Source organism: Oncorhynchus nerka, linkage group LG16, assembly GCF_034236695.1.
Source record: "Oncorhynchus nerka isolate Pitt River linkage group LG16, Oner_Uvic_2.0, whole genome shotgun sequence".
Lineage (NCBI taxonomy): Eukaryota > Metazoa > Chordata > Actinopteri > Salmoniformes > Salmonidae > Oncorhynchus > Oncorhynchus nerka.
The window spans coordinates 38,585,836-38,600,981 of NC_088411.1; the positions used below are offsets into that span (position 1 = coordinate 38,585,836).

The 15,146-nt window shown below is 45.2% G+C and overlaps 1 protein-coding gene across 3 annotated transcripts in view; it reads left to right on the forward strand.

Annotated features, from left to right (window-relative positions):
* Positions 1-15,146, forward strand: part of LOC115144455 (brain-specific angiogenesis inhibitor 1-associated protein 2-like) — a 150,337-nt gene that overhangs the window by 39,290 nt on the left and 95,901 nt on the right. For 2 of the 3 annotated variants that reach the window (XM_029685510.2, XM_029685509.2), the window contains exon 3: positions 2,268-2,354. The exons of the other annotated variant lie outside the window; for it this stretch is intronic. In XM_029685510.2, the coding sequence (XP_029541370.1) occupies positions 2,268-2,354 (87 nt within the window). The remainder of the gene's footprint in view (positions 1-2,267; positions 2,355-15,146) is intronic. 3 annotated transcript variants of the gene reach the window in all.

Consider the following 15,146-nt stretch of genomic DNA (forward strand, 5'->3'; position numbering starts at 1 on the left):
ATCCACCTGTACCCTCTCGCCCACACTCTCCTATCGCACCTAGACTCAACCAAAGCTGGGCTCAGGAAGATCCGGGTGAGGGTCTCTCTTCCTGGAAGTAATCAGTCAGATTGAACCCCAGCTACAGGGCAGTAGGCTTTAGGTCCTTGGTTCTGGAGGCAAGGGCTGTTTTCAGTTCAGTGACCTCAAGACAAAGATTCTGATAAAGGTAGAGAAAGGAAATAATTGATAAAGGAAGGATTACAGGAGGAAGTTGGTGCAGACTGAGGCTTGAGAAACGATCCTCAGAGGAGAGGTGGATAGATGGAGGGACAGAGAAACGATCCTCAGAGGAGAGGGGGATAGATGGGACAGAGACAGGTTCCTCAGAGGAGAGGTGGATAGATGGAGGGACAGAGACAGGTTCCTCAGAGGAGAGGTGGATAGATGGAGGGACAGAAACGATCCTCAGAGGAGAGGGGGATAGATGGAGGGACAGAGACAGGTTCCTCAGAGGAGAGGTGGATAGATGGAGGGACAGAGACAGGTTCCTCAGAGGAGAGGTGGATAGATGGAACAGAGACAGGTTCCTCAGAGGAGAGGTGGATAGATGGAGGGACAGAGACAGGTTCCTCAGATGAGAGGGGGATAGATGGAGGGACAGAGACGGGATCCTCAGAGGAGAGGTGGATAGATGGAGGGACAGAGACAGGTTCCTCAGAGGATAGGTGGATAGATGGAGGGACAGAGACGGGATCCTCAGAGGAGAGGGGGATAGATGGAGGGACAGAGACAGGTTCCTCAGAGGAGAGGTGGCTAGATGGAGGGACAGAGACAGGTTCCTCAGAGGAGAGGGGGATAGATGGAGGGACAGAGACAGGTTCCTCAGAGGAGAGGGGGATAGATGGAGGGACAGAGATGGGATCCTCAGAGGAAAGGTGGCTAGATGGAGGGACAGATGGGATCCTCAGAGGAAAGGTGGCTAGATGGATGGACAGAGACAGGTTCCTCAGAGGAGAGGTGGCTAGATGGAGGGACAGAGACAGGTTCAGGCCCTTCTGTTGTGTTAGACAATCAATTTTGTCTCTTAACTTTGAAGTGGGAAGGAATGTTGCTAATGATACAGCAAAGGCTGTTTGGTAGTATTCCCATATGACTGTAGCACTCTATATCACAGGAGGCTGCTGAGAGGAGGATGTCTCATAATAATGACTGGAATGGAATCAATGGAATGGTATCAAACACATGGAAAACATGTTTAATGTGTTTGATACCATTCCATTGATTCCATTCCAGCCGTTACTATGAGCACGTCCTCCCCAATTAAGGTGCATGGGGACGCCAGTGCTCAGTAAAGACCGTTACACTTTTTAGAACATATTTAAATGGTTTACCATGCAGTGAATCCATATTCAGGATGTATTTTGGGTAACACTTTATTTATCAGCCCGGTTTAAAATGGCACTTACCTAATATTTTAATGTTACGAACTAAGAAACTGTGCAGTAACCGTCCATGTTTAGTATGACTCTGCTTGGTGACATGGTTTAGTAAAGCTGTGACACTCATCAATATGGATCAGCTCAAGGTCATACTCGGTCAGCTTCTCGGCCTTCCTCTCTCTTTCCTCTCGTTGTGACCACCACTCCCTAAACGACTTACCCCTGACCTGGTCTTATTCACCATGACTTCCCATTCACTGCTTTTAGCTGCCCGTGGCAGGACTGTGTGGGTGGAGCCATGCTTGCTGTGTGTGTAAATTCCCTGGACGGAGACCTGAGTCGCAGAGGTCGTAGGCAGAACGCTTTGCCTTCCCTGGTCTTCCCTTGCTTTACTTTCTCTGGCCTCTGTTTCATGTAGTTCTTCTTTTCATTCAGCATCTGCTCTGTCCACCAGTAGTTACTGCACTTTCCTCTCGAGCCACCATTGTTGTTATTTGTAGCATTAGCTCTTGTCATTGTAGCATTAGCTCTTGTCATTGTAGCATTAGCGCTTTTCATTGTAGCATTAGCGCTTTTCATTGTCGCCAATGGTAGCTTGTAGCCTTTTCCATTGTAACTTGAAGTAGCCTTTTACGTAGTAGCCTTGCTATAGAACTTTCCTTTGTACTTTGTACTAGCCTAGCTCTTTCCATTGTAGCAATTACTCTTTTCATTGTAGCCTTTAGCCCCTTCCCTAATTGACTGGGGCTATAGCTATAGGGGAGGGATGCTGGGGTGAAGATTACGTTAATGTCCAATATTTCCACTCCGCCCCTGATCTGACGCCCAATGCTTCCATGTTTCCAGGTGTCACATTTGCTGCAAAGGGCTACTTCGAGGCACTGGTGAGGATGGGAGAGATGGCCAGCGAAAGTCAAGGCTCTAAGGATCTTGGTGAGTCCTAGTTGTGGCAATAGGGGGTTGCAGCACCCCAAGTGGGGTAGAGGGGGGTTGCATGGAGACATGCCAGACAGGGCTGGATGGTTGTGGGTGTGAATGGGAATTGATGGTTTGAAAAGGACAAGCAGCCGATGCACCGCCTGAAACTGGATCTACACACAAACACACGCGTGTACAGCAAACATGTTGAAACGCACTCAAGCAAATCCTGTTGTAGTCGTTTTTTAGTTTTATAGTCAGTTATTTTAATACTATGCAATTGGGAAGGAGAGCTTACAGTGTTCTTGCATTCACCACTGAGGCAATCACGTCCCCTTACAGTTCATCTCTGATATTTGATATGGAAATGTTTTGTTGGGTTCTAGCTTGATATATATGTATTCCTGTTACCAGCTCGTTCATAGGCTTCCTCTCTCACCCTTATGGAAACATTCTGTCTCTGAGACGGGGCCCCTTTTGTACTTTGCCTCCGGTCACATACACATTTGAACGTTGATCATCTGATCTAACCCACAATACGTTAATCACTACTACTAGGCCACTTGCATAGTTATAAATGTACTAAAACGTGCTCCAGTCAATTAGTCAGTTTCCGACAGTTTACCTCTTGTTTTGCCTCAACTTTCTCTGAATTATGCTGTGTAGCGTTTTTATTTTGTATTGTAGCCCAGAGTAAGTAAATATTCAATTGAATTTCAAAACATTATCATGCTGCTGATTTTCTTTTCACTCATAACATTCAATAGGGATTATTGGTAATGTTTCTTAATTGGACTGTGAAAGACACTGTTTTGGGGCTGTTGACTTCTCTCTTGTCCTTTTACAGTCAGAACAGTTTTCACACTGGAACAGCTACAACCTGTGAATGGACCAGTTTGGGTTGTATTGGTCTGTTGGGCTGACGCACACTTAGAGGTGGAGAAAGACGAAGGATGGTGCTGTGGCTGGGGATAGGGTGTAGACCAGACATGGGAAAACTACGGCCCGCGGGCCACATACGGCCCGTTAGGCTTTTTAATCCGGCCCGCCGAACTTGTCCAAATTATAGTAAAAACCTCCTTTTTTCCCCTTTCCCTGCAATGCCCACGTTTCCCCAATAGATGGCGCACTCAAAACACATTGACCGTTGTTGGAGTGGCGCGTATTTCTCTTTATTTCACTTTAATTTTCACTTCGTTTCACGTCACCATTAAGCCCTTCTGTGAAAATGAGCGGACCAAAGAGAAGGAAAGTGGACAGCGAATGCCGAGTGTTTAATAAGGAGTGGACAACAAAATACTTCTTCACTGAAGTCCGATCAACGGCTGTATGTCTGATATGCCAAGAAGCTGTTGCGGTTTTCAAAGAGTACAATATCAGCCGTCACTTTGCCACGAAGCATGCAAACTATGCTAGCAAGCAGTCAACACAAGAACGGGCGGCTACTGCTCAGAGGTTGGCAGCTAATTTACAGAGTCAACAGAACTTTTTCACCGACAAACTGCAATTCAAGAGTCAAGTACCAAGGCAAGTTATTTGCTGGCATTCAAATTAGCAAAGGCTAGCAAGCCTTTCTCCGAAGGCGAGTTTTTGAAAGAGTGCATGGTAGAGACAGCAGGTCTCTTGTGTCCGGAGAGCAAAGCCAAGTTTGAAAAAATCAGTTTAGCACGCAGGACAGTGACTCGCCGCGTGGAACTGATTGACGAAGATATAGTCAGCGAGTTAAACAAAAAGGCGGAGTCCTTTAAGTTATATTCACTAGCACTGGATGAAAGTAACGACATAAAAGACACTGCTCAGCTCCTAATTTTTATCCGAGGGATTAACGACAGTTTTGAGATGACGGAGGAGCTTTTGAGCATGGAATCACTGAAAGGGAAAACGCGAGGAGAGGACTTATATGAACAGGTGTCTGCTGTCATCGAGAGAATGAAGCTACCTTGGAGTAAACTTGCCAATGTCACCACGGATGGATCGCCAAATTTAACTGGAAAAAACATCGGGCTGCTGAAAAGAATCCAGGATAAAGTGAAAGAAGAAAACCCTGACCAGGATGTTATTTTACTTCACTGCATCATTCATCAGGAGTCTCTGTGTAAGTCTGTATTGCAGCTTAATCACGTCGTGGATCCAGTTGTAAAACTTGTTAACTTCATACGAGCAAGGGGACTTAATCATCGTCAGTTCATTACGTTCCTGGAAGAAACTAATGCGGATCACCAGGACCTAATTTACCACTCTCGCGTCCGCTGGTTAAGTTTGGGGAAAGTGTTTCAACGAGTCTGGGAGCTCAAAGACGAGATTCGCTCATTTTTTTATTTAATGGGGAAATCTGAAGAATTCCCCGAGCTGAGCGACACAAACTGGCTTTGTGACTTTGCGTTTGCTGTGGACATATTTTCACACATGAATGAGCTGAACGTGAAGCTACAGGGGAAAGATCAGTTTGCGCACGACATGTACACATGTGAGAGCCTTCAAATCCAAGCTGGTTTTATTCTCCAGGCAAATGTCAAACAAATCTTTCGCACATTTCCCCACACTAGCCGTGCAGAAAGAGGCCGCCCGAAATGCGAAGAAATACTGCAAATCACTGGACGATCTGCACAGAGAATTTTGCCGTCGGTTCTGTGATTTTGAAAAAATTGACAAGTCACTTCAACTGGTGTCCTGTCCCCTGTCACAAGACCCCGAATCATCACCGCAGGAGCTGCAATTGGAACTGATCGATCTTCAGTCTGACTCCGTCTCAAAGGAGAAGTTCAAGTCTCTTAAACTGAATGACTTTTACGCTTCACTTAACGAGACCGCGTTTCCAAACCTCCGGAGGACGGCGCAGAAGATGCTGGTGTTGTTTGGCTCGACCTACGTGTGTGAGCAGACGTTTAGCGTCATGAAAATCAACAAAGCCCATCACAGATCCAAGTTAACTGACCAACACCTCAGATCTGTCCTGAGAATTGCCACAACAAAACTAACTCCAGACTTTGATGCACTGGCAAAAAAGGGAGACCAACAACACTGTTCCCACTGAAATGGTGAGTTTTTCTGCTGTGTTATGAAAAAATGCATATGGAAAGTTTGGAAGTGCGTCTTTTAATTAAGAGCAATGCGCATTTACGCACAGCAGCGGTACAGTAGCTTAATTAACACGCCGCACATCGCTCTTAATTTAAATTTAAATTTTCAGCTGCAGGTAGGATATTTAATACAGCCTATGTCTGTGTGCTTGGCAACGATACACGTGTACTGTTTGCGCGTGAAGGCGAGGGCGTCCGTGGCGAGTTTGTAGAGCGCGTGGTCAGGACAATCCATCCATGATTTTGCGGAGTTTAACACAAGTAGATATTATTGAGCTTGAGTATTTCGTTGTGTAATAATATGTTTTGAATGTTGAAAGTGATTCCATTTTTCAATAAATGTTGATTTCTTTAACTTTGCACCTTCGATTGAAACTTATTAAAAACAGACGCAATCTTGATAAATCACAGTGCGTATGTTATTTTAATCTATTTACATTTCCTCCTCCCAGTATCTGCGAAATAGTATGTAAATGCCATATCTTGCATATTCCTTGAGACAAATTTATTAACTGATAAGGGCTATTTTTCACATTTGAAAGACTGTTAATAAATTGGGTTGTAGTGTTCTTACTGTGCTATGAGGTTTGCACACACTACATTTAATGCTTTAGTATATCCGGCCCAAACACTCCCTCCAAATGCTCCTGGCCCGGCCCCTCTGTCAAATTTTAGAACCCATTGTGGCCCGCGAGTCAAAAAGTTTGCCCACCCCTGGTGTAGACTGTGGTGATGGTGGGAGGGCAAGGGTCAGATTGGAGGTGAAACTGGTAGGATGGTGCTGTGGCTGGGGATAGGGTGTAGACTGTGGTGATGGTGGGAGGGCAAGGGTCAGATTGGAGGGGAAACTGGTAGGATGGTGATGTGGCTGGGGATAGGGTGTAGACTGTGGTGATGGTGGGAGGGCAAGGGTCAGATTGGAGGGGAAACTGGTAGGATGGTGCTGTGGCTGGGGATAGGGTGTAGACTGTGGTGATGGTGGGAGGGCAAGGGTCAGATTGGAGGCAAGATGGGGAGGGGAAACTGGTAGGATGGTGATGTGGCGGGGGATAGGGTGTAGACTGTGGTGATGGTGGGAGGGCAAGGGTCAGATTGGAGGCAAGATGGGGAGGGGAAACTGGTAGAATGGTGATGTGGCTGGGGATAGGGTGTAGACTGTGGTGATGGTGGGAGGGCAAGGGTCAGATTGGAGGCAAGATGGGGAGGGGAAACTGGTAGGATGGTGATGGCAGCAAGTGGTCTCTTCCAATGACATCTGTAAGAAATTACTACATTAAGACTCCAACATGCTCCACTGCAGTTATTTCTTCAACAGCTTTGTTTTTATCGATATCTAATGGTTTTTATGGTTGCAGTCATATACATCGGTAACAAAAAGTATGTGAACCCTTTGGAATTACCTGGATTTCTGCATAAATTTGTCATAAAATGTGATCTTATCTTCATTGAAGTCACGACAATAGACAAACACAGCCTGCTTAAACTAATAACACACAAACAATGTTTTCATGCCTTTATTGAACACACCGTGTAAACATTCATAGTGCAGGGTGGGAAAAGCATGTGAACCCTTGGATTTAATAACTGGTTGACCCTTCTTTGGCAGTAATAACCTCCACCAAACGTTTTCTGTAGTTGCAGATCAGACCTGCACAATGGTCAGGAGGAATTTTGTACCATTCCTCTTTAGAAAACTGTTTCAGTTCAGCAAAATTCTTGATATGTCTGGCGTGAGCTGCTATCTCGAGGTCATGCCACAGCATCTCAATCTCTAACCAACATCTCCAATCTCGTCTTATTGATTGGACTCCAGGTTAGCTGACTCCTGACTCCAATTAGCTTTCGGAGAAGTCATTAGCCTAGTGGTTCACATGCTTTTTCCAAACTACACTGTGAATGTTTAAATGATGTATTCAATATAGACAAGAAAAATACAATCATTTGTGTGTTATTAGTTTAGGCACACTATGTTTGTCTATTGTTGTGACTTAGATGAAGATCAGATCAAATTTGATGACCAATTTATGCAGAAATAAAAGGGTTCACATACTTTCCTTGCCACTGTATGTATACAACTAGCCTATATAGATTCAGCTTCATGTTTTCAGTCAGACCGAGTCACATGTTCGAAGAATGGAACCGTCTCGCCTCCTGAATCTGAGCACTGTGTAGTTAAGACTCACTCACTCACTCACTCACTCACTCACTCACTCACTCTGAGGGGAATTTGGATAGCAGACAGCTGTGGCTTGGAGGAAGAGGTGAGAGGTGAGAGGTCAGAGGTGAGATGGGAAAATAGAAAAGGAAAGCTCTCAACATTCATTATTCAGACTTTCTCTTTTTTTTTTTTTTTTGGCCTTTCACATTTTGTCTGATGGTTTCATCTCTTCATTCCTCCACTTAGCCTCTCTCTCTTTCTGTGAATACTGATTGAACTGCGTTTGATTGGAGTAGGCAATCTGAACCTTTTCACCTTTTTATAGTCTGTATTCAGCCTCCAGTGACAGTATCTGTGCCGTGATCGGATTCCAACACAGCACTCAGTGTTAGTAGCGAAGCCATTCGTTCAGAGGAGGATTTCTTATTGCAGAAAATAGTATGCTAGAGCAGAAGACCCCATTAATGAGGCTGCTGGTTTAATTAATGCTACATCCCAGTGACCTCGTCTTAAACTGTCCATAAACACGTGTTCATCCATCTCCATATTGGTTCTGTCCTCTCTATTGTCCCTCATCTACTGTGTGTGTGTGTGCTCTGCGTTATATGAGGTCCTTTGGTTGTTTTTGCATCCCTAGCTATGACTCAGCACAATTAACCCTCCTCCCTCTAATCCCTCTGCAGTCAGTGACAGGCAGGGTTGAAGAGAGGCGACTGATGCTCTCTCTGGACATCAGTGTGCCTAAAGGGGTGTGTGTGTGTGTGTCTTCTGACAGTACTTGCAAGTATGATGTTCAAAACATCACAAGATGATGTTTGTTCCTTGTAGTTTAATGGCAACTCAGTCAGGCCTGCAGTGATAGTGTGATTGCATGATCAGCCATTCCATCTTCACACGGTAATGAAAGAGGTGTACATTCCAGTTAACTACAGTCTGTTTGTATTCGACAGCTGACTGTTTGTAAGACGAGAGAGGGACGCAGAAAGGCATTACTATAGCCTGAGGGATAAACATTGAATAGTCTACAACATGACAGCCATTATTCACACAATGTTCCTAACGCCGGCCCATTACATTGTTGGTCAGCCCCAGTGTAGTCTAGTTTAGTCAGCCCCAGTGTAGTCTAGTTTAGTCAGCCCCAGTGTAGTCTAGTTTAGTCAGCCCCAGTGTAGTCTAGTTTAGTCAGCCCCAGTGTAGTCTAGTTTAGTCAGCCCCAGTGTAGTCTAGTTTGGTCAGCCCCAGTGTAGTCTAGTTTGGTCAGCCCCAGCGTAGTCTAGTTTGGTCAGCCCCAGCGTAGTCTAGTTTGGTCAGCCCCAGCGTAGTCTAGTTTGGTCAGCCCCAGCGTAGTCTAGTTTAGTCAGCCCCAGCGCAGTCTAGTTTAGTCAGCCCCAGCGCAGTCTAGTTTAGTCAGCCCCAGCGCAGTCTAGTTTAGTCAGCCCCAGCGCAGTCTAGTTTAGTCAGCCCCAGCGCAGTCTAGGTCAGCCCCAGCGCAGTGCAGTCTAGTCAGCCCCAGGGAGGAATGGATGGGAAGTGGAGTGTTGGGATGGAGGGATAGGAGGGACGTCAGCTCTCTGCTGCGGCATGAAGCAGAAACGCTTTTCCAGCCTGCTCACTTTCATTATCCACAGGCCCCGTGATTCTGTCTCTCTGTCTCCTTGTGTCAGTTGGCTTTTCATAGCCAAGCATTGAGGTCGAGAGACGAAACCTAAGATCACACAGGACACTAGATAAGACAGGAGAATTAGACCAGATATGACAGACTGACCCTGTCTTTGGGGGTTCCAGTCAAGATTCTAGCATTCGTATTTATCGCTAGCTGTGATAAAGTTAGTCTTATCCGGGTATCCGGAGAGTAGAGCGTTGCAGTAGTCTAAACTTGAAGTGACAAAAACATGGATTTAGTTATTCTGCATCATTTTTTAATAAACATTTTCAGATTTTGGTAATGTTACAAGGATCGAAAAAGGCTGCTCTTGAAATATTTTATGTCCGTCGAGAGATCAGGGTCCAGAGTTCAGTTTAATTTGAGACGGCTGTACATCAATCGAGATACATTGTCCGATCCAAGAACAGAGATCTTTGTTTCTTGGGACCTAGAACTAGCATCTCTTTGTCAGAGTTTAAAAGTAAAACATTTGCCACCTTCCACTTCCTTACGTCTGAAACACAGGCTTCCAGGGTAGGCTATTTTCGGGCTTCAACAGGTTTTCATTGGAATGTACAGCTGTAAGTGGTCTGCATAGCAGTGAAAGTTGACATTGTTTTTCTGAATGACGTCACCAAGAGGTAGCATATATATAATGAAAACAGTAGTGGTCCTAGAACAGAATCTTGAGGAACACCAAACCTTACCATTGAATTGTCAGAGGACAAACCATCCACGGAGACTGATATCTTTCTGACAGATAAGATCTAAACCAGGCAAGAACTTGTCCGCGTAGACCAATTTAGGGTTTCTAATCTTTCCAAAAGAATGGTGATTGATTGGGTCGAAAGTGGCACTAAGGTCTAGGATCACAAGGACCGGAGCAGAGCCTTGGTCTGACACCAATTACAGCTGTGGTCTATGATAGGGTCTAAAACCAGACTGGAGTATTTCCAATACATGGGCAACTGCTTTAAAAACATTTTTTAGACAAATGGGAGATTTGGAATAGGCCAATGTATTTATATTCTTTTTTTGTTTCAAGGTTTGGCTTTTTCAGGAGAGGCTTTATAACTGCCACGTTTAGTGAGTTTGGCACACATCCAGTGGATAGGGAGCCATTTCTTATGTTGAACATAGGAGAGCCAAGCACTGAAAGTAGTGCTTTCAGTAGTTTAGTTGGAATAGGGTCCAGTAGACAGTTGGAAGAGCTCAGTGACTTTCAACGTGGCACCGTCATGGCATCGAATGCCACCTTTCCAACAAGTCAGTTCAACAAATATCTGCCCTGCTAGAGCTGCCCTGGTCAACTATAAGTGCTGTTATTGTGAAGTGGAAACGTCTAGGAGCAACAACGGCTCAGCAGCAAAGTGGTAGGCCACACAAGCTCACAGAACGTGACCGCCAAGTGCTGAAGTGTGTAAAAATCGTCTGTCCTCAGTGGTTGCAACGCTCACTGCCGAGTTCCAAACTGCCTCTGGAAGCAACGTCAGCACAATAACTGTTCGCCGGGAGCTTCATGAAATGCGTTTCCATGGCCAAGCAGCCGCACACAAGCCTAATATCACTATGCGCAATGCCAAGTGTCGGCTGGAGTGACGTAAAGCTCGCCGCCATTTGATTCTGGAGCAGTGGATACGCGTTCTCTGGAGTGATGAATCACACTTCACCTTCTGGCAGTCCGACGGATGGATCTGGGTTTGGCGGATGCCAGGCGAATGTGTAGTGGCAGCTGTAAAGTTTGGGGGAGGAGGAATAAATGTCTGAGACTGGTTTTCATGGTTCGGGCTAGGTCCCTTAGTTCCAGTGAAGGGAAAGCTTAACACTACAGCAAACAATGACGTTCTAGACGATTCTGTGCGTCCAAAATTGTGGCAACAGTTTGGGGAAGGCCTTTCCCTGTTTCAGCATGACAATGCTCCTGTGCACAAAGTGAGGTCCATACAGAAATGGTTTGTTGAGATCAGTGTGGAAGAACTTGACTGGCCTGCCCAGATCCTTGACCTCAACCCCATTGAACACCTTTTGAGATTAATTTGAACTCTGACTGCGAGCCAGGCCTAATCGCCCCAACATCAGTGCCCGACCTCACTAATGCTCTTGTGGCTGAATGGAAGCAAGTCCCCGCAGAAATGTTCCAACATCTAGTGGAAAGCCTTCCCAGAAGAGTGGAGGCTGTTATAGCAGCAATGTTCCAACATCTAGTGGAAAGCCTTCCCAGAAGAGTGGAGGCTGTTATAGCAGCAAGGGGGGGGGGGCACTCCACATTAATGCCCATGATTTTGGAATAAGATGTTCGACAAGCAGGTGTCAAGTAGTGTATATACTTGATCATTACAATAAATTATTATTAAATGACGAGTGGTTGAAGAGCGTGAAAAGCAATTTATGCAGTTGCAATTGATGTCCTTAGTCAGCTACCTAAATGGACCAGTCCAGATGATTCCTCCATAACTTTTGCCTGTGAGACATTTACATAATTTAAGTCAAACCAGAAGTGATAATCCAACACGTCAGTAGCTACATCAATTCAATCTACCCAGGGAAAAACACTCCTTGTTCTCCAAATCACATTTTCTAAGCCATTTGGCTTTTCTCTCAAACTGAACTCCTAGGAGACATCCCAAAATGTCACCCTATACCCGATGGACCCTGGTCAGAAGTAGTGCATTGTGTGTGTGTGTGTGTGTGTGTGTGTGTGTGTGTATATATAGGGAATATGATTTGATTTGGGATGCATCCCTGCTTCCCTGTTCTAGGTTATATAAAGGAAGGGTATTTTCTTAAGGTGAGGGGCTCCGCTAGAGATCACGTGGGGATAAATAATGTAGATGTCTCTAACGTGCGGCAGTGTCAGGGGAATGGAACTGCACTGCACACACAGGACTGAATAATGATACAACTTTACCCCTGAGGTGTATATGCAGTAGCTACAATACTGCAGTGATGCATCATTTTTTTCCCTCCTCCCTTTTTGGGGTGCGTGTCTGTGTCCTTCGTTATATCATAAATCCGTGTGATTACCTACAAAAGACAGAGCCCAAGTGCACACTAATAAGGAACACTTCCTCATAGAACACGACATGTTGAACATAAGGTACTTGTAGCCTTTTGGCTTGTGAATACAGAGACCGCTTCTTGGTGACATGTTATAGGCTGTGGGCAGTTGTTATAAGATTTGTCATATTTGTTTTCCTGTACTGAAGAGAAACTAACACGAGTGTCATGTATGTGAGGTTTTAAACATGCGTGACCTGTCATACTCATCTGGAGCACAGTACATGTGTGGTGTTGTGTTGCAGCTGTTTTCCAGTTGGCTATTTATGATGCTGTGTGCTTCCAGAGACGAGAGCCACAGGGTCTCGGCTTAATAATGGTACAGTCAAGCTGTTCTCCTCCCACACCAGAAATCAGACTGGTGGCCTACACACACACACACACACACACACTAGTACACTCACTCATCTACGTACACACACACTATAATGTACACACACACTTGGGTTTCACTTAGCCTCTCACATTTAACTGTTTCAACCCTGTTGTTATTCCTAAAGCATTATTCCATTATTAATAGCCCCTACTCCGCCGCTAGCCCCTATTCCGCCGCTAGCCCCTGTTCCGCCGCTAGCCCCTGTTCCGCCGCTAGCCCCTGTTCCGCCGCTAGCCCCTGTTCCATTAATAGCCCCTGTTCCGCTACTAACACCTGTTCCATTAATAGCACCTGTTCCATTAATAGCCCCTGTTCCATTAATAGCCCCTGTTCCATTAATAGCCCCTGTTCCACTACTAACACCTGTTCCATTAATAGCCCCTGTTCCGCTACTAACACCTGTTCCATTAATAGCCCCTGTTCCGCTACTAACACCTGTTCCATTAATAGCCCCTGTTCCGCTACTAACACCTGTTCCGCTACTAACACCTGTTCCGCTACTAACACCTGTTCCGCTACTAACACCTGTTCCGCTACTAACACCTGTTCCGTCCCTAGCCCCTAATACACAATCACTGACTCATAAAATATCCATTCACACAAGCGAGGACACCTTTCTATTCTGTGTGCCATGGTCTGTCTCTCACACAGCATCGTACTAAGAACACAAATTAAATAGGCAGTCACTTTAGTCAGAGTTGAATCACAAGTTATTCTAAGCACAAGTGGAGGCTTTTAAAAATTCAACAACTTTTCATCCGTCTCTTTGAGAAGGAAAGGATGGATGCTCAGTGATTTGTTACACTGCAGCAGAGGTCAGAGTCAGACTACCCCCACCAGCTCTCTCCATCCCTCCCTCTCTCAATCTGGACGCCCACGCAATGATGTAGGAGCCTACGCAGGCAGGCAGGAAGCCCTAGGAAAACTCACTGCCACCTCACACCGAAAGTAACAAATAGATGAAATGCATTCCGGGAGCGATTCAGAAAAAAGCAAGAGGAGAGGGGAGACCAATGCACAGACTGCCCAAAAATGGATTGTTGGTGATGTCACACTGCTGAAGTTGGCATAGTCTGGCTTCCATTGTCATAGAGGAAGGATTCTCTGGCATTACTGGTTGTCCTGTTATGGGCAGGGAGGATATCAGGAAGGATTCTCTGGCATTACCAACTATCCTCTCTACCCATAATAGGACATTGCTCATCATACTTGTCATTCTGATAGACAATTAAATTCAACATTTCTGCTCTATTTAATGAATTCCTCTCCTGCTGTCAGCGGTTGCAGTGTTCTCTGTATCCGCCCGTAGAGGATGCGTGCACATTTGGAGCGATGGCCGCCCTCATTTAAAACGCTTTAAAGTTAAACGGCCGAATCTGAGGTTCAGGAAATAATTATCCTTTCGCTAATGAATTGAGATGACGCGGTTTGAACCATGCTGGGCTGTGTGTGTGTGTGTGTGTGTGTGTGTGTGTGTGTGTGTGCCTGCGGTGGTGCGTGCCAGTAGAGGCTGGTGACTTGAAAAATTGAGGAGGATGGGAGACCTCCGATATAGGCGCGGAACACACGGGGACAACGGCGTGTTTCAAAAAATTGTCCGACATATTATTTGACGCTTTAAATAAAGCTTATACTTATAATACAATATTATGGGGAATGGAAATGAGAGGGCTACTTGCACTGTGTTGGAAAGGGATCACAGCAGTGATTTGAATGAGTGTATGAGGGATAAGTTGAGGTGTTCAGAGGCTTGAAAAGTACAGGACAGGATTTGACTGGGAAGACTAACTATAAAGCAACACACTAACACAGTTAGATAAAAGAGCTAATAATGAGTTAGTCCAAGCAAGGAGTCTAATCACTGATGTGTAATAATGTGATTGTGTTTGTGATGTTCTCTCATTACTGTATGTAGAGTCAATTGATGGGGGACTCACAGTGCTCGGAGAGGAAACATTCAATGTGCCAGTGGATGAGTTGGGCACATGAGACATGGCTTCAGTTCATGTCAGGAGAAAGTTGACAATAGTAGTGTTTTTTTTTATTTAACTCGGCAAGTCGGTTAAGAACAAATTCTTATTTACACTGACGGCCTACCGGGGGAACAGTGGGTTAACTTGTTTGTCGCACTGCTTTGCTTTATCTTTGCCAGGTCGCAGTTGTAAATGAGAACTTGTTCTCAACTGGCCTACCTGGTTAATTTTACGCAATTATTTTGTGACATATATGAATATATTTAGTATAGTTTTATATAAAAAGGACTTTGTTTAACTATTTTTATGAAATTTCACTGAGGAGGATGGTCCTCCTCTTCCTCCTCTGAGGAGCCTCCACTGGTGCGCGCGTGTGTCCATATTCCTCTAGCTAGAGAGAGCGGACACCTTGCAGCTAGCACGGCTCCACTAGATAGAGAGACACCTTGCAGCTAGCACGGCTCCACTAGATAGAGAGAGAGACACCTTGCAGCTAGCACGGCTCCTCTAGATAGAGA